Here is a 17,256-nt window from a genome sequence, read left to right on the forward strand (position 1 = left end):
CCGGCCCGGCCGGGCCCAGCACCTCTAAACCCCTCAAAGCGCAGCGGCTTTGGGGCAGCTGGGCCGGGAGCGCCTGAACTGCGGCTTCTCGCCCCAAAAGCGGCTCCTTCAAGGCCCCGCTGCGCCGCCTTGATTAAAGATTAATTAGGAGCGGCGGGATTCCTTCGGTGCGGATTTCTCGGCAGGTGAGCCCGGGAGGTGCCGGGCGGTGCCGGGGTCGCTCCGGGCCGGGCTGAGCGGGCCCAGCGCGCCCCGTTGGGCCTGGAAACAGCCTTGGGGGACGGCTTCTCCTCCCTGCCGGCCCCACTGGGGGTCTCACCCCTTCCCCTCGCTCCAAACCCCCAATTCGCATCCCAAATTCCCCGGCAGCGAGCGCGGCTCCGCGGCCGAGACCTTGACCCGGTTTGGGGACAAAATCGGGGTCCGGGCGTGCCCCAGCAGCGAGGCTGGGGCGTGCATTTCCCCCGCCCCCCCAAACTTTGGGATGAGGTTCTCCTGGGGTCCCAGCAGGCGAGATGGGGGCTCCTGCACCATCCCCGCGCCCCCAAGGAACGCGGTTCTTTGGTTTGGGGCTTTCTTCCTTTTTTCCCCCCTCTCCCAAGGGGAAGAAAGCGCCGAATTCCTCGCGGGGACGGGTGGAGAAGATCTTTAAAAAATTCAAATGGCACCATCAGGGGGAAAAAAAATTAAATTTAAAAAAAAATGAACAGGGGTGGGGGAGAGAGAGCGGGACGGGAAGGGACAAAAACCTTTCCCAGACGGATCCGACCCTCCCCAACCTCTCTCCCGTCCCTTCCGCGCTACTTTCAGGGACTTTCCGCCGCTTTTTTCCGCCGCCGCTTCCCCGAGCATCCCCCCCCTGCTCCCGGAGCTCCTTCCCCCCCTTCAGATCTCAGCGTGTTTGCTCTTGACTTCATCCACTAAGTCAATAGTTTGGAGATGCCCTCATCCTCAGAGGCCCGAGCCCCCCGTGTCCCCTCCCTGTTTTCTGCGGCGGATAATGGCAGCCTTTTGTCGTGTAATCAAGCTCCCGAGGGGTTGGGAGACAGATATAGATTCTTGGCATTTGTCGGTGAAAATGAAAGCTGGATTAGGCAGAGGCGGCTGCACACTCCATGGTAAAGGACAACAACTATTCCCCCATTGAAAGTCCCATTCTGGTTTGGTTATTTTATCTCTAAAAGTTGTTTGTATTTCTAAAGTGGCCATTGAGGCACTTAGAAAGTGTAGCAAGCTGTAAAGCCGCGCTCGCCATGAAAGGAGCGCACAAAAAGGAGCGGGGTTAAGGGGAGAAAACAGAGCGGGGAGAAAAAAAATAAAATAGCGGGGAGAGAGGAGCGGGGGGCGGCAAAAGAGTTTAGAAAGATCAAATTCGACCGGGGGAAAGTTTAAAATCGCCGAGAAAACACGCGGGGCTCCGGCAGCCCCAGAGGAGCGAGGCTGCGGCGCCGCTTTTCCCTTCCCAGCCAGGCGGGGGGAAAATCCCCCCAATATTTGGGGTTCCCCGAGGGTTTGGGGGTGCGGGGGGGGTTTTGGCTCCTCGCGGTTCAGCCCCGAGCCCGGCGCTGGGGTTGTTTTACCCTCTGGGATTTATCCCAAGCGAGGAATCTCCCCTTTTCTCCCTGGCAGGGCTCGGCCGAGCAGGGCAAAAGTTGGGGAATTTCTCCCTCTCCGCTCCGTGAACCTGGGAACGTTTCCCCTCGGGAATGGCGGAGATTCGGGAGTTCTTTTGGAGTTATTTTTGTATCATTTCACCCAAAAAAAAACATCCCTTGGGTTTCACCACCCGAGGTTGTGCCGGCTCTTCCTCTTTCCAACCCCCCCGCTGTGAATTTGGGATGGCAAAACCCGCCTGGTTGGGTTTGTTTATTTAAACAACCAAAAAAAAAAAAAAAAATCAACAAACCGGCAAAACAAACCGTCTGTCAAAGCCCGCAAACTTTCCTCCTCCTTTTGCCGAAGTTTTCGGGCGTGGAAATCGCCGCGATCCCGCTGCGAGCCCCGCGCGGGGGAGGGAGTGCGGCTGGAAGGAGATTAAGGGGAAAAACTCCGGGGAAAAAACCAGCGGAGCAGCCAGGTACAGCCCAAATATCCGCGTTCCCGGGGAAGGAAAGGGGGAAAAAAGCTTCAAATAGCTCAATTTGCTGCTTTTCAGCATCAAACGGCATCTTCTGCGGGAGTGGGGACGGAATTTCAAAATAATTAAGTCTCCACACGGGGAAAAAAAAAAAACACAACAAATCACGAATCCCTCTGGAAAACACCGGCCTGGCGCGGAAGGCGAGATAAAAATGTAGAAATAAATAGAAGTATTCCTAAAATCAGAGCGGCCGCCGCTCCCCGGATCATTTAGGGCCCTGCAGAGGTTTTGGCCATCAGCTGAGCCCCTCCGGGCCCTTCAGGGCAGCGGCGTTTTCTTCCCCCATCCCACGTGCGGGGCCCGGTTCAAACATCGCTGCCCCCGGGTGTCCCCTGGGTGTCCCCTGGGTGTCCCCGGACACCGAGGTGTCCTTTGCATCCCCACCCTCTCTTTCCTGCCTTTAAAAACCCCCAAACCCGCCAAATTAATCGCGGTTAAAGCACACACGAGACTCCGCGCGGGTGGATTTTTCTGCTGGAAAAACCAAAATCCTGCAGAGCTCTGGAAGTTCCCGGGTGGTTTCAGGAGCCTTCTCCCAACTCCGAGCCAGCCCAGAACCACCCGGGTGCTTCCAGCTCCTCTCGAAAGGATCCGCTCCAAAAGCGGCTGCTGGAATCAACTTTCGCCCCTTAATTCCCAATAAAAATGCAAATCGGCGCCTCTCGGCCGCGGGAATAAAAATAAATTAAATAAATGAAATAAAGGACGGGGTCGCCCGGCGCTGCCGAGCTGGGGAGGGCAGCGGGGCAGGGCCGGTTTGGAAAATCCGAAAATCGCTTTTTTTCCCCCCTCGGGTTTGGGCACGGCGGTTCCACCCCCGCCCCCTCTCCCGGAGATGTCCCCGGGTCGCTTTGATCCGGGGCTGGGGACAAAGGCGGCTCTGAGGGTCGGGGCCGGGGCTCCCCCGGGGCCGGGCAGCGCTGCCCGGGGTCAGCCGGGGGCTCCTTCCAATTTTAGCACCAAAAACCCCGAGGGGAGCGCGGGGAAAACCGAGGAGGGATTTTCCTTTTCCTTTTCCTTTTCCTTTTCCTTTTCCTTTTCCTTTTCCTTTTCCTTTTCCTTTTCCTTTTCCTTTTCCTTTTCCTTTTCCTTTTCCTTTTCCTTTTCCTTTTCCTTTTCCTTTTCCTTTTCCTTTCCCTCCCTCGGCCGGGCGGGGCCGGGCCCGGGGCAGGGGGCGGCGGGAAGGGGGTAAAAATAGCGCGGAGCCCCCCAGAAACATACCCGGAGCAAGGGAGCGTCCTTTGGGATCAGGGAGCATCCTATGGGATCAGGGAGAGTCCTTTGGGATCAGGGAGAGTCCTTTGGGATCAGGGAGTGTCCTTTGGGACCAGGGAGAGTCTTATGGGATCAGGGAGAGTCCTTTGGGATCAGGGAGTGTTCTTTGGGATCAGGGAGTGTCCCTTGGGATCAGGAAGTGTCCTTTGGGGGGCAGGGAGTGTCCTTTGTGTCCAGGGAGAGTCCTTTGGGACCAGGGAGAGTCTTATGGGATCAGGGAGAGTCCTTTGGGATCAGGGAGTGTCACTTGGGATCAGGGAGTGTCACTTGGGATCAGAGAGAGTCCTTTGTGTCCAGGGAGAGTCCTCTGGGACCAGGGAGAGTCTTATGGGATCAAGGAGAGTCCTTTGGGATCAGGGAGCATCCTATGGGATCAGGGAGCGCCCTTGGCGGGGCAGAGCAGAATCCCTTGGTGGGGCACAGGGGGATCCTTTCGGGGCAGAGGACGAGCCCTCAGTGGGGCAAGGGAACCTCAGCTTGTGGGGCAGCGGGACATCCCCCAGTGGGGCAGGGGACACCCCGTATGGGGCAGAGGGCACAGTTTTATGGGACAGGGGACACCCCATAAGGGGCAGGGACACTCTTCTGTCTGTGGGACTGGGGACATTCCCTATGGGACAGGGGCCAGCCCTCTATAGGGCAGCGGGCACCCCAGTATGGGACAGAGGTCACGTCCCTCTCTATGGGGCAGGGGACAGCCCCTTTGGGACAGGGGACAGCTCTCTCTGTGGGGCAGGGGACACTCCCTGCGGGGCAGGACAGAGACAGGGGACACCTCTGTGGGGCAGGTGACACCCCCGTGTGGAGGGGACACTGCCATTGTGCCCCTGTGGAACCCCACTTTTCCCTCGGCTCCCAGACTCCCCCTGGGATCAGCCCCGGTGCAGGAGGAGGCAGAGGAGCATCCCTGGGCAGGGACATTCCCACGCCCGCCCCACCCCTCCCTCTCCCCAGGAAAACCCGGCTGCTCTCTTTGGGAATTCTTTCCCAACATTTCCTTGGGAAAAGCCACGCTCCCAAAACCTCCGTGAGCCCAAAAGCTCCTGGCAGACGCGGATTTCATCAGCCAGCGAACCCCGCCCTGCCGAGCCCTGCCCTGCCCCGCCCTTCCCTGCCCCGGAGAAGCTGAGATGCAGAAATTCCAAATGATATCCCAAATTACATCCCAAATGATATCCCAATCCTATTCCCAGTGCTATCCTCATTCTATCCCAGTGCTATCCCAATGCTTTCTCAGTGTTATCCCAATGCTTCTCCAATGCTATCCCAGTACTATCCCAATGCTGTCCCAGTGCTATCCCAGCGCTGTTCCCAGTGATATTCCCAATGCTATTTATTCCCAACACTGGTCCCAGTTTTATCCCAATGCTATCCCAACGCTATTCCCAGCACTATTCCCAGAGCTATCCCAATGCTATTCCCAGAGCTATCCCAATGCTATTCCCAACTCTATTCCCAGTGCTATCCCTACGCTATCCCAGTGCCATCTCAATGCTATTTATTCCCATTGCTGTTCCCAGCACTATTCCCAGAGCTATCCCAGCGCTATTCCCAGAGCTATCCCAATGCTATTCCCAACTCTATTCCCAGTGCTATCCCTACGCTATCCCAGTGCCATCCCAATGCTATTTATTCCCATTGCTGTTCCCAACACTATTCCCAATGCTATCCCAATTCCATGCCAATGCTATTCCAATTCCATCCCAGTGCTATCCCAATGATATCCCAATTCAATCCCAGAGCTTTCCCAGTGCTATCCCAGTGTCATTCCCAGCTCAATTCCCGAGGGAGGAGCCGCCCCCCGGCCAGCGGTCTCTCCCGTTCCCGTTCCTGTTCCCGCTCCCGTTCCCGTTCCTGTTCCCGTTCCCGTTCCCGTTCCCGTTCCCGTTCCCGTTCCCGAGCCAGCCAAGCACGAAACGCGGCCTCAGATCGCGCGGTCCCGCCAGAGCCGCGGCCGCTAATTACCGGCGCGAGCCGCTGTAATGTGATGAACTTCCCTTTGTGGGGGAGCGCTCCCGATAAGGGAGAGCAGCCGGGATCAAAGGCTCGCAGCGGCTCCATTTCCTGCCGCCGCCGCCGCTCGCCCTCGCCCGCTTCGGCTTTCCCTCGCCCCTCTGCCCCCGCTCGCTCTCCCCTCGCCAGAGCGTCCCGAGGGGATGCAGCTCCCCCGAGATCTTCCAACGCTCCCCGGGGAGCTCCAGACCCTCCCTGAGGAGCCCCAAACCCTCCCTGAAGAGCCCCAAACCCTCCCTGAGGAGCCCCAAACCCTCCCAGAGGAGCCCCAAACTACCTCAAGGAGCTCCAAATCCTCCCCGAGGAGTTCCAAACCCTCCCTGAGGGTCTCCAAACTACCTCGAGGAGCTCCAAACCCCCTCCGAGGAGTTCCAAGGGAATGCAGCTCCCCACGAGGAGTTCCAACCCTCCCCAAAGAGCTCCAAACCCTTCCCGAAGAGTTCCAAACCCTCCCTGAGGAGCTCCAAACCCCCTCGGAAGAGCTCCAAGCCCCTTTCCAGGAGGTCCAAACCCTCCCTAAGGAACTCCAATCCCCCTCCAAGGGGATGCAGCTCCTCCCGCCGACTTCCAAACCCCTTTCGAGAGGTTCCAAACCCTCTCCGAGGAGCTCCAAACCCTCTCCGAGGAGCTCCAAACCCTCTCCGAGGAGCTCCAAGCCCCCCTGCTCCTCCCCACAGCCCCGAGGGCCGTTCAAGTGCGCGAGCCAGTCCCAGGCGGTGCCCCCGAACTATCACTATCACCATCATCACCATCATCATCATCATCACCATCATCCTCCTCATCCCCTGCCCCTCTCACACCCCGCTCCGCTGGCGGCTCCCGCCCTCCCCGCGCCCCCCCCCCGGCCCTTCCTTCCCGCCTTGTCCCCAGCTGCGGGTGACAAATGTCTTTATAAAGTGGCATTAGTGACATCCAACTCCTTTTGTGGCCCGGCCCCGCCGAGCGCCAGCCTCGGGATGAGCCGGGAATGAGGAGGAGGAGGAGGAGGAGGAGGAGGAGGAGGAGGAGGGGTTTTGGGGAGGGGGATACCCCGACCCTCCCACTCCCCTGCAAAGCGGCATCCCCATCCCACTCTGCTCCCTCCCGGAGCTGCACCTGCGCTTCCCAACTCCTCCATCCCTGATTTTCCTGGGATGAGGGGGCAGGAGGGGAGGAGGAGCCCCCCAAAACCTCAGTTCTGGGGGTCTTCCTCCCGCCCCGGCCGTGGCTCCCCTTCCCCCACTCCTTCCCTGACCCTCTCAGCATCTCCTCGCCCTCAGAAAGCCCAGAGCCCAAACCAGGCTGAAGTTCCCATTTAATAAAAAATAAAATCAAATCCATTTAAAAGGCTACTAAAACCGCGTGGGGAAAGCGAGAGAAAAGTGGCAGCAGATTGAGACGGGCTTTTTCTCCCAGTTCTTTTTAAGAATAATGCCCGTAAATACAGAATATCCGCAAAGCCAGGTCTGCAGAGGGGCCCTGATCGCTTTTTTTTTTTTCTCTCTTTTATGGCAAACGCAGTTTTCCCAAAGATCCTTCACCCTAATGCCGGAGCGAGTCCCTCCCCGCTGTTCTGTGCGCTTTAAAACCCCGCCGAGGAAATTCCCCTGAAAAATTTGGAAAAAGCTTCTCGTGGGGGTGGAATTTGGGGAGGGGGGGTGGGGGTGTGAAACGGCGGCGGGGGAGGGGGAGGAAGGGGAGGTTAATCCGGGTTTAACGCCGTGATGCAGTCGCAGGACCAGGGCTCGGCTGATTGTGTTATCTCTCCCCAACATTTGGGTCTCCCATATTTCACCCAGCCAAATAGCTGCGAGGGAAAAGTGCGTATGGAGGCACTCCTGACGCCTCAGGAAAATATGTTATTAATATCTAAATAACTTCCCAATACTGTCTCTAAATCTCCCCTTCGCCACTCCAGATGATGAATTCGTTTGAAGTGTTCTCCCGTCTCATCTTCGCTCTCTCTCTCTCTCTCCCCCCCCCCGCTCTTTTTCCCTTTTTTTTTTCATACCCAGGCTTATTTCAAACTGGTAAATATCTAATTCCTTTAACCACGCTGCAGACACGTCTCTCCCCTCTCCCGCGCGCAATTCCCGCTTGGAAAAATCCTCCACGGGAGAGCGAGACCCAGCGCGGCCTGCGGCTGCTCCTTGAGACAGTTTCGGGTTAAAAGCGGGGTTTTTGGGGGGAGATCTGTTTGTTTGCGGCAACCCCTGGATCACGCGTTCCCCTCTCAGCCTCTCCTGTCTTAATTCCGGCTCTGCCCCCTCCCTCCCGGCCCAATTAGGGACCAAACCTGGCATTAGGACGAGACCTCCCCGCTTCCTTCCTGCGCTGCTCTATCGCAGCTCCATCTCCCCCCTTCGCCCCAAATCTGCTTCCTACCCGCCCTGGGTAATGGAATCACCCCCAAATTCCTCATTAAAACGTCTCCTACCCCACCCCGGGTAATGGAATCACCCCCAAATTCCTCATTAAAACGTCTCCTACCCTCCCCTGGGTAATGGACTCGCCCCCAAATTCCTCATTAAAACGTCTCCTACCCGCCCTGGGTAATGGAATCACCCCCAAATTCCTCATTAAAACGTCTCCTACCCTCCCCTGGGTAATGGAATCACCTCCAAATTCCACATCAAAACGCCTCCGACGCGTTTCCTCTCCCGGCCAGGGTTCCCCACCTGACTCTGACCCCGAGATTTCCCTCCCCATCCCCCCGCTCTAGGACGGATCCTTTTCTTCTCCCCCAAAAAGGGAAGGGGAAGAGGGAAAAACCCCCAGCCGCAGCCGAGCCCCGGATCTCCAACATCTCCCCGATATTCCCTCGCTCCCTGCCGCACAACCGAGCCCCGCTCGCCGCATCCTTGTCTCAAGTTTGTTTTTTCAAACGCCTCGTGTTCGATTATTCCCGTTTATTCCCCTCTCCAGCCTTATCTCTCCTCCTCTCTTCTCTCCTCCCCGTCACACTCGATTTAGGCAGGAGTTTATCTTGCGAACATTTGCCGACTTTGTTTATGTAGCCCAGGTTGCCGTTCCCAAAAGCCACTGTTTGCCTTTGTAATTGTTATCTGTGTTTATTGTTGTACCTCATTTGTCTCAGCTTTTTTTGTGACATGTAAGCTCCGTGTGCGCCCGCATCCAGCCCCCCCTCCTCCCTCTCCCTCTCTCTTCTCCCTGCGTTTTTTTTTTTTTTTATTCCTCTTCCCCTCTCTTCGCTCTCCTCTCGGCCTGAAATATGCACAGAATAACTCAGCCTAAAGCCAATGAATTGCTTGACACCTCCCTATCTCTTCTCCTGCCCCCCATTATTAGAGCTGATCCCGCTCGCAACACTCACAAATCCCGCCTGGGCTCTGTTTGATTAGATTGCCAACCTTTGGTAATCCCTTGATTTGATGAAGTGTCTGCTCGCGGCCCCCCCCGCGCTTCTAAACACACATTTACCGAGGAGCCGCGTGTTGGTTTTAAACCCGCGCCGATTGTTTGCCGATAAATCGGCCCCGCAGCCCCGCGTCGCTCTCCCGGCTCGGGGAACAAAGCCCGGCCCAGCTCTGGGGGTTCCCCCGTCTATTTCCGCTCCTCCCGAGCTCCCGAAAATCGGGCGGGACCCTCCGAACTGTCCCCGCTCGCTGCGGGCCCCCAAAAACCCGGCGGCAGCGGCGCTGGCAGCTCCCGGCTGGCATTGTCCCTGTCCCCCCTCCCGCACTGTCCCCAGCCCCGGGAACCCCCATCCCGCCTCTTTCCCCTAAAAATCGGAGCCCCGATCCTGCCCCTCTCCCTCTGCTCCCCCAAAATCGGAACCCCGATCCCGCTTTCCCCCCAAAATCGGAACCCCGATCCCGCTTTCCCCCCAAAATCGGAACCCCGATCCTGCTGTTCCCCCCAAAATCGGAACCCCGATCCCGCTGTTCCCCCCAAAATCGGAACCCCGATCCTGCTGTTCCCCCCAAATCGGCCGAGGGCACAAACCTGGGGGGCACAGTGCGGAGGGGAGGGGGAAGATTCCCTAAAAATCTGCATTTTCACCCCAAAACCAAACCCGGGGGTCCCTGCGAGCATCCCCCGCACCTCGGGGGCTCCGGGGGGGGCGGCGCGGCCAATCCCCGCTGCTGCCCCGGGGGGGACAGGCCCGGGGAGGGGGGACACACCGGAGACCCCCCCGGGTCTGGTCTCAATTAATTCCCTCCCCCCCCTCCCCCGAGCGGCGCCCCCCGAAATTTGGGGGTGCCCAAATTCCCCCCTCTGCCCCCCCAGCGAGGGAGAGAGCGGCGCATCCCCTCCCTAATAAATAACAACCCCAAATAATCATTACAATTATAATAATAATAAATAGCAACAACAACCCGCTCTTAACAAGGAGATATATATAGATATATAAATAAACATATATTAAAAAAATAAAAAAAAAAACCCAAAGTGAAGCCTCATGAATATCCGCCCAGGGCTAGCTGGAGTGAGCCGTTTAAAGATGAAAGTGCAAAGAAATAAAGGCTCAATTTAATCTGCCTTAAAACCCTTCAACTTAACGTTTGTGCTGGGAACTCAGAGAGTGAGTACTGATTGGGGATAAATACATTTCTTAGCATGCCTTGGAGCTATTACACCCTTCTCCAACACAGCTCCCTATTCAACAGCCACAGTTTTCATTACCAGCTCTAATAAGTCTTAACATTATTAAATGCCAAGCAGACGATAGAAAGAAACAGGCGCAGGGTGGAAGCTTTCTTTCCCACTTAAAAAGAGAGAGCATTTAGGGCTGTCTTCCCCCGGCTCCCCGCGAGGAGAACCCGCCACGGAGCGCTTGGCAGCGGCGGAAAAAAAAAAAAAAAAGATTAAAAATAAAAAAAACCGCAAACCCAAAGTTTTTTCGCCTCTTTCCCCCCGCAGCTCTCGGAGGGAGAAGTCGCGTTGGGCGCAGAAACTGAGAAAAATATTCCCTCTCCCTCCCTCCCTCAAGCCGTGCGAGGTTGGGTTGGTTTTAGTGGGAGCCACCTGGAAATGAGAATTAGGCGCAGGGAGAAACAGCTCTGAAGGAGTTTTAATTGCGGAATGTAAAATCGCGGGGTTTTCGTGCAGAAATTGAGTTTTTTCGAGCAGAAACTGAGGGTTTTTTCGAGCAGAAATCGCGGGTTTTTCGAGCAGAAATTGTGATTTTTTTTTTTTCCCCCCCCAGCAGAAATCGCGGCGTTTCCCGGCCCGCAGCCGCCGCCCGCCGCTGCTTTCCAAGCGGCCTCATCAATTATCTTAATTGGGGCCATTAAAACTTTCCCAGGCGTTAAAATCCGCCAGGGCAGCGGCAAATTCGGAATTTCGGACGCTCCTTTTGGAGATGCGCAGGACCCCAAAAAAACTCCGAATTCCCGCGGGTTTTAGGGGGGATTTCTGCTCGGCGCGGCGATAAAACCCCCGGAATTGCGGAGAAATCGGGATTTCTGCGCGGGGCCGGGCGGTTCTGCGCGCTCGGAGGGAGCGCGGCGCTCCACAGGCTCCGGCCGCGGGAATTTGCCCAAATTAGCCCCCTTTCATCCAGGAACGGGGGCTCGTGTTTGATTTGTCGGCGGCCTCACCCATGAAGGCAGAAGGGATCGTTTTGTTTTGCCTCTTGACACGCACTTCTTGCGTGCTAATCAGGGATAAAAAGCTCCCCGCTCCTTCATTCTTATTTCTTTTTTTAATTTTTTTTGTTGTTGTTGTTTTGGGGGTGGCGACGTGGAAAATGCGAGGACGAGGGGGAAAGAAAAACCCCAACCCGCGCTTTCAAAAATAAAGATATTTTTCCCGAGCGGCGAGCCTGGCTGAAAACACAACTGAACCCCCCCCAAATCTCCTTTCCCCCCCTCTAATAAAATTAAAAACACCCCGAAAGTGCGCGGGGGAGCTTCTGACGGACACAATGGCCCCGATTTGCAAATGAGCATCGCCCCTCTCCCAAATCACAGCAACATTTTGCAGCGTCCAACGGCTCTGCCTTTCTGCAGCAGCCGCTCCGATAATATTACAAAACTATCTAACAGCAGGGAGTTTTGAATAATTTATCTCCCTTTCTTCCCGTCCTCGGCCCTTTGTCCAAAAGTTTTTCTCCTCCTCGCGGAATTTTGAATGAGAATGGACGCGCCCTCCCTCCCCCATCCCTTTACTCCATTTTTAAGGCAGCCTCGGGTTTTTCCCCCTTTTTCCCCCCCTTTCTTTTCTTTTTTTTTTTTTTTTCCTTTTTCTTTCTTTTTTTTTTTCTTTTCTTTTTTTTTTCTTTTTTTTTTTCTCCGCTGTTTGCTTTTGTGGTCAGGAATCTTTTCCTTATAAAGCTTCAATAGACCCCAAGGTCTTTGTAAGTGAAGTTCATCTTCAAGGTTGGGAAAAGAGGGGAAAAAAAAAAAAAAAAAAGACAAAATCTCTTTTGTCACCTTCATTTCCAACTCCAGGGATGGGGGCACGGGGGAGCTTTTTCTACCCCAAAATTCCCCTCACGTGTCCCAAACTGGGGGAAATTCGGGACTGGGGGTGAATCCCGCTCACCCCCACAGCGGCGATGCCACAAATCCCCCAAAATCCCAACTCGGGCTCAAGCCCAGCCGGTCCTCGCTTTGCACCAATTCGGGAGAAAACTGGAAAATCCCAACTCCCCTCTACCGTTTTCCCTCCAAAATCGCCGTTTCTCCCCCAAAAAGTCGCTCGTTCTGCGCCCGACCGGAGCTGCTCCAACTCCCCCTTTTTCCCTGACAGATCTCATGGATGCTTCCCCAAAATTCCACTTTTTTTTTGTTGTTGTTGTTGTTGTTGTTGTTTTTTGAAACCACGGCGCTGCCCGCGCTCCAGTTCCCACCCCCAACCCCTCATTCCCAGCTGGGAAAAGTTGGAATTTTCCTGGCAGCGGGAGAAACGCCGCGTTTGGGAGGTGATAACAGAGCCCCGCCACCGGCCTGGCTCGGAGCCGTCCCCCGCCTGCGCGGGGAGGATTTTCCCTGGATCATTTTCCCGGGATCATTTTCCCTGGACCATTTCCCCTGGATGGTTTTTCCCGGGTAATTTTTCCCAGGATAATTGGGGGGTGCGGCGCCGCTCCGGGGACCCCCCCGTGTCCCCTCGGAGCTGGCGGCTCCCGTCCCTAATTGATATTGATCGGCGCCATCGGTCACCTGTCAGCCCCGGTTCCAGGGGACCACTTAGGCCAAATCTGTTTAACAAATTCATTTACGGCCTCCGAGGTGCCTCTCCCCACCTCCGGCCATTCCCGGCCCTTTTTATGGATAATTGATCCCGAGCAAAGCACCGACAGCTCTTCCTCCTCCTGGCAGCCCGGCTCCCCGCCGGGACTTTTTGGGAAGAGCCAAACCCGGCGGCTCTGGAGCCGCCCCCGGCGGGCAGCGCCGCGTCCCCGCTGTCCCCCCCGGCGCGGCGCGGGGACGCGCGGTACCTTTGTCGCCCAGGATGCCGTCGATGCTGTGCTTGGCCTTCTTGTCGCCGTCCTCCTCCTTCTTGTCGCAGTCCTCGTCCTCCTCCTTCTTGCCGAATTTGATGCGGAGCACGCGGCTAATCGAACTCACTAAACCTCGGACAGTCAAAGGCAGAAAGGCGAGTATAAGCTGCCTGCGAGGAGCGGGGACGGCCGGGAATGCCGCTCTTCCCGTGGGAATGCACCTGCCGAGCCCCCGCCATTCCCAAATGGGATCCGGGGCATCCAAATTCCCGACTGACATCCCGACCCGAGCGGCACCGGGATGTCCCAGAGTCCCGGGATGGGCCATGCCCAGGTCACCACACGCTCTGTCACCCCACAATTCCCAAATTCCCCCCAGTTCCCAAGGCGGGATGGAGCTCCGGGCCTGCTCTGGCCCTGCAGAGCGGCCCCAAAACCCGCAGGGACCTCACAGCCGAGCCCCCGGACCCCAAACACGTCCCTGCAGGCAGGACTTTGGGGTGCAGCCTCGCTGCCCACGGATCTCGGGACCTCGGGATCTCACAGATCCCTGGATCTCATGGATCTCAGCACCTCGTGTATCTCAGAATCTCATGGATCTCCGGATCTCTCAGGATCCATAGAGCTCATGGATCTCAGAGTGTCTTGGGATCTCCTGGATCTCAGCATCTCCTGGAATCTCTGGATCCCGTAGATCTCTGCCCCGCGGGGACGTTGCTGCGCAGCCCTCACGGCGCAAATCCCAGCGGGACCAACGGGGCTCCCCTTTCCCCCTGGATTTGGGGGGCGCCTCTGGGGGTCTCCCCCTGCCCCAGCACCCCCCTGGCTTTCCAGGGAGCTGGAAAAACCTGGGAAAAGGGCTTGGTTTGGGTTCGCTTTTGCAGCAGCCGGGGCACCAATCCCCCCCAGTCCCGGGCTTTGCTCGGAGTGATTTCCCCCCTCCATCCAAGCAGAGCCAGGAGCGTGTTTGGATGGTCTGGAAAACCTTTCCCGCGGGATAACCTTTCCCGCGGAGCCGGGGGAGTGCGGCCAAGCTGCCTTCTCACCTGAGGGCACCGTGCTGCGGTCGCAGTGGCCGTCCTTGAGCAGCCGGTCCCGGATCTCCCAGCTGAACATCCCGGGGTTCTCCCGCTTGTATTCCTCGATTTTCTTCTCCACGTCGGGAGTCGCGACCTGCTTTTGTGCCCAAGGGGCGCCGGGGTGTCCCCGCGGGGTGGCCACGCGGGGAGGAAGGGAGGGAGAGCAGGGGAAAAGCGCTTTTAATTCAAAAGAAGCAACGCAGCTCGGCCCTGCCCGGCCGGGCCGCGGGGTTTGGGGCGGAAAATGGGGATTGGGAGCGGGGAAAGGAGGGAAATAAAGCTGGGAAAAGGCCCTGCTCCCCCAAATCCCAAAAGCGGGGTCTCTGAGAGCCGGGAGAGCCGGCAGGGTGGGATTACCCTGAGCTCCGGGGAGGGGGTGCAGGGGACATTTTTTCGGGTGTTTATGGGATTTCCTACTCCCAAAGAATCCCGAATTCCCTGCTCCCCGCGCCCCGCCGGGATCGCTCCGACGCGCACCACTTGTTGCACGTGGAAACCACAAAAAAGAAACCACTTTAATCCATCGCCACCTCCAGCTCGGGCCCCTCTTTCTCCCCATCAGAGGCCAAAAACCGCAACTTTATTAAAACCTTTTCTCCCTTAAAAAAAACCACCCCAAAACCGCTGGGAAAACTCGCGCTGCCCCCCAAAAGAAGGCGGAATTTTGGGGCGCGGTGCCCGCAGCGCACTCACCCTGGGCTTGCTGCCGCCGATGGCCCCGGGCCGGATGGATCCGGTCTCCTGGTAGCGACAGAGGATTTTGGAGACGCAGCCGTGGGAGACGCGCAGCTGCCGGGAGATCACGCAGGGCCGGATGCCGTGGTGCGCCATCTCCACGATCTTGTGGCGGATGTGGTTGGGCAGCGGGCGCCCGTTGATGAAAACCCCTCCGAGCTGGTTCACCCTGCCCTGGCCCAGCGGGGTGGACACTGCGAGGGACGAGGGGGGAAAAAACCCGACCCAAAAAATCAGGGGAAAAGTTAAATTAGGGGGGGAAATTCCCGTGTGGCTTTCCCCGCACATCCCGCTTCTCTCCCGGGGTTTGGAGGTTTGAAAGAAGGGGAAAAGTCTCGCTCCGTGCTTATCCCGGCGTTTATCCCGTGTTTATCCAGGTGTTTGTTTATCCCACTGTTTGTTTATCACCGTGTTTGTTTACCCCGGCACCACGAGTGAGATTTTCCCATGGAAAGCGGGAAAATAAAAATCCCCGCGAGCCGCGCGCCCATCCCCGAGACACCCCCCATGTGTCCATCCCTGGAAATCTGTCCGGATTTGGGGTTTCGCACCTTGGTTTGAAACCATTCCCGGCGTGTGAAACGCGAGGAGATCCAAACCCGCACGACAAAACGCTCCCAAACTTCCCCTTTCTGCCCCAAAAAAATTTCGCCTCGATTTACGGAGCTCGGCTTTCAAACAAACTTTTGGATATCACCTCTGAAACACCCTCGGGGAGCTTTTTTGGGTGGTTTAGGTTTTTTTTTTTTTTTGGAGGCTTTGGGGGGGATTTTACCCCTCGGCAGCTTCGCCGCCGCCTCTCCGGGCGCGGGGGCAGCGGCCGCTCCTTCGCCCCCTCCCCAATTTATCGAACACCTCGCGCGGCAGATCTCGCAGATTAATACGATTTCACAGGCTGGAAATTAAAGCGAAAAGGAGGGGAGGCAGGACGGGAGGGGGCAGAACTCAGCTGGGTAATTTGCGCGAGGCTGGAGGGGGCGAGCGCCAGGCGAGGCGAGGGGGGCGGATTTTTATTCCTTTTTTTTTTTTTTTTTTTTACAGATATAATTTTTTTTCCCTCCCCTCTCTCGCTACAAAGAAAAGTCGATTCCAGAAATTGCCTGGCGATTTAGCGAGAATCATGCACCGCTAATTCCGAGTCACTTTGGCCGGCGCTCCCTGGATGTATCATTATCGACAGATAACACTCGAGTGGCCAATTTTACATTCAAGAGCCGCTAAAAGCGCCGGCCGCTCTCTCCTTTCATTATTCCCAGTCATGTTGTGCAAATATTGTTGTAATCCTTTGATCCTTTCCCTTGCCGTCTGTTTTACTTCATTTGCTACAGAAAAGCACTTCAGCAAATCCCCGCGCCCTGTGTGTTTTGCAGCCTGCGTGGTTTTCCGCGGGTTTGCGATTCGCCACTTGAGCACGGGCGGGATGAAATTTTCTCCGCTTTTAATAAATGCGGCCAGAGGGGTCCCGGATAGAAAATTTGCCTTTTTTTTTTTTTTTTTTTTTTGGGAATGGGAACGTGTGTGCCTGGAAATAATCGCCCCCCGCGTGACAAAGGCACGGCGGAGGGAGGATGGGTGACACTCGGCGAGGTGACAGCTCCCGAGTCCCCGCTTCGCCAGCCCCGGCCAAGGACATCATCCCGGCTTCCCGCTGCTCCCCGGATCAAGGTTTTTATTCCTATTTCCCCCTCCGAAAAGTTAAATCCCATCAGTTTGGTCGTTTTCCCCCCGTTTTGAGGCGGGGGGGAAATTGTCGGGACGGTAAAAAAACGACCCGCCAGAAAAAAAAAACCAAACCAGCTCCCCCCAGAAAAACACCAAAGCGGGAGAAGCTGCCCCAAAAATCCTGCGGGATGCCCGGGAGTACTCGAAACACGGGAAAGCAGCAAAGCGTATGCCGGGAATTCGCGGGGAGCGCGGTGGGAAGGGACTGGGCGAAGGGGTGAGTAGTTGGGAGAATTTCGGGAACCCCCCAGGAGCGGAGCTCAGCCGCACCCCCTGCCCCAAGGGCCCCGCCGCTGATTCCAGGGGGATGGAGCAGCGCTTGGAGGGATGGAGCGGCGCTTCTGCAGAGCTAAGAGCCCCCCCGGGTTATTCCAGAGGGATGGAGCAGAGATTTTCCAGAGCTAAGAGCCCCCCTTAATTCCAGAGGGATGGAGCAGAGCTTTTCCAGACCTAGTTTCCCTCCCCGGGTGATTCCAGAGCGCTTTTCCAGGTTTTCCAGACCTACCTTCCAGCGGGAAGCCGGTGCGGGGGTAGTTCTGCCCCGGCGCCGGGCGCATCATCCGCGGCACCGTCCCGGGCAGCGCTGCCATGGTCGGGGGGCGGCGGCGGCCGAGGGGCTCCGGTGCGGACCGGGGCTGGGGGGGACACCGGGCACAACCGGGGGGGCTGCGGGGCCGCCTCCTCCGACCTTCCCAGCCCTTCCAGCGGCTGCAAAACAAGGGAGAAATCTGGGCTCCGAGCGAGAAAAAAAACCAAACCAAACCAAAAATATATTAAAAAAAAAAAAACCGAGAACGATTCAAAAAATCAGCGGAAAAATCAAAATGCTGCAAGGCTCGGGATGGAAGGGGTGGGGGTAAAGGGGGGATCACCCACCAGAAATTCCCGGGAAAGTTTGGGGG

At 56.8% G+C, this 17,256-nt stretch overlaps 1 protein-coding gene across 3 annotated transcripts in view; it reads right to left on the minus strand.

The window, feature by feature from the left end:
- PAX7 (paired box 7) overlaps positions 1-16,944 on the minus strand; it is a 124,725-nt gene extending 107,781 nt beyond the window's left edge. For 2 of the 3 annotated variants that reach the window (XM_059866541.1, XM_059866539.1), the window contains exons 1-4: positions 16,860-16,944; positions 14,591-14,826; positions 13,865-13,994; positions 12,816-12,944 (exon numbers count right to left, since the gene is read on the minus strand). In XM_059866541.1, the coding sequence (XP_059722524.1) occupies positions 12,816-12,944; positions 13,865-13,994; positions 14,591-14,826; positions 16,860-16,944 (580 nt within the window). Of the gene's footprint in view, positions 1-12,815; positions 12,951-13,864; positions 13,995-14,590; positions 14,827-16,859 lie in introns of all 3 variants that reach the window. The other variant, XM_059866540.1, reaches the window with a different exon arrangement.
- Positions 16,945-17,256: the final 312 nt, after the last annotated feature.

The sequence above is a fragment of the Haemorhous mexicanus genome, chromosome 23 (assembly GCF_027477595.1).
Source record: "Haemorhous mexicanus isolate bHaeMex1 chromosome 23, bHaeMex1.pri, whole genome shotgun sequence".
NCBI classification, from domain to species: domain Eukaryota; kingdom Metazoa; phylum Chordata; class Aves; order Passeriformes; family Fringillidae; genus Haemorhous; species Haemorhous mexicanus.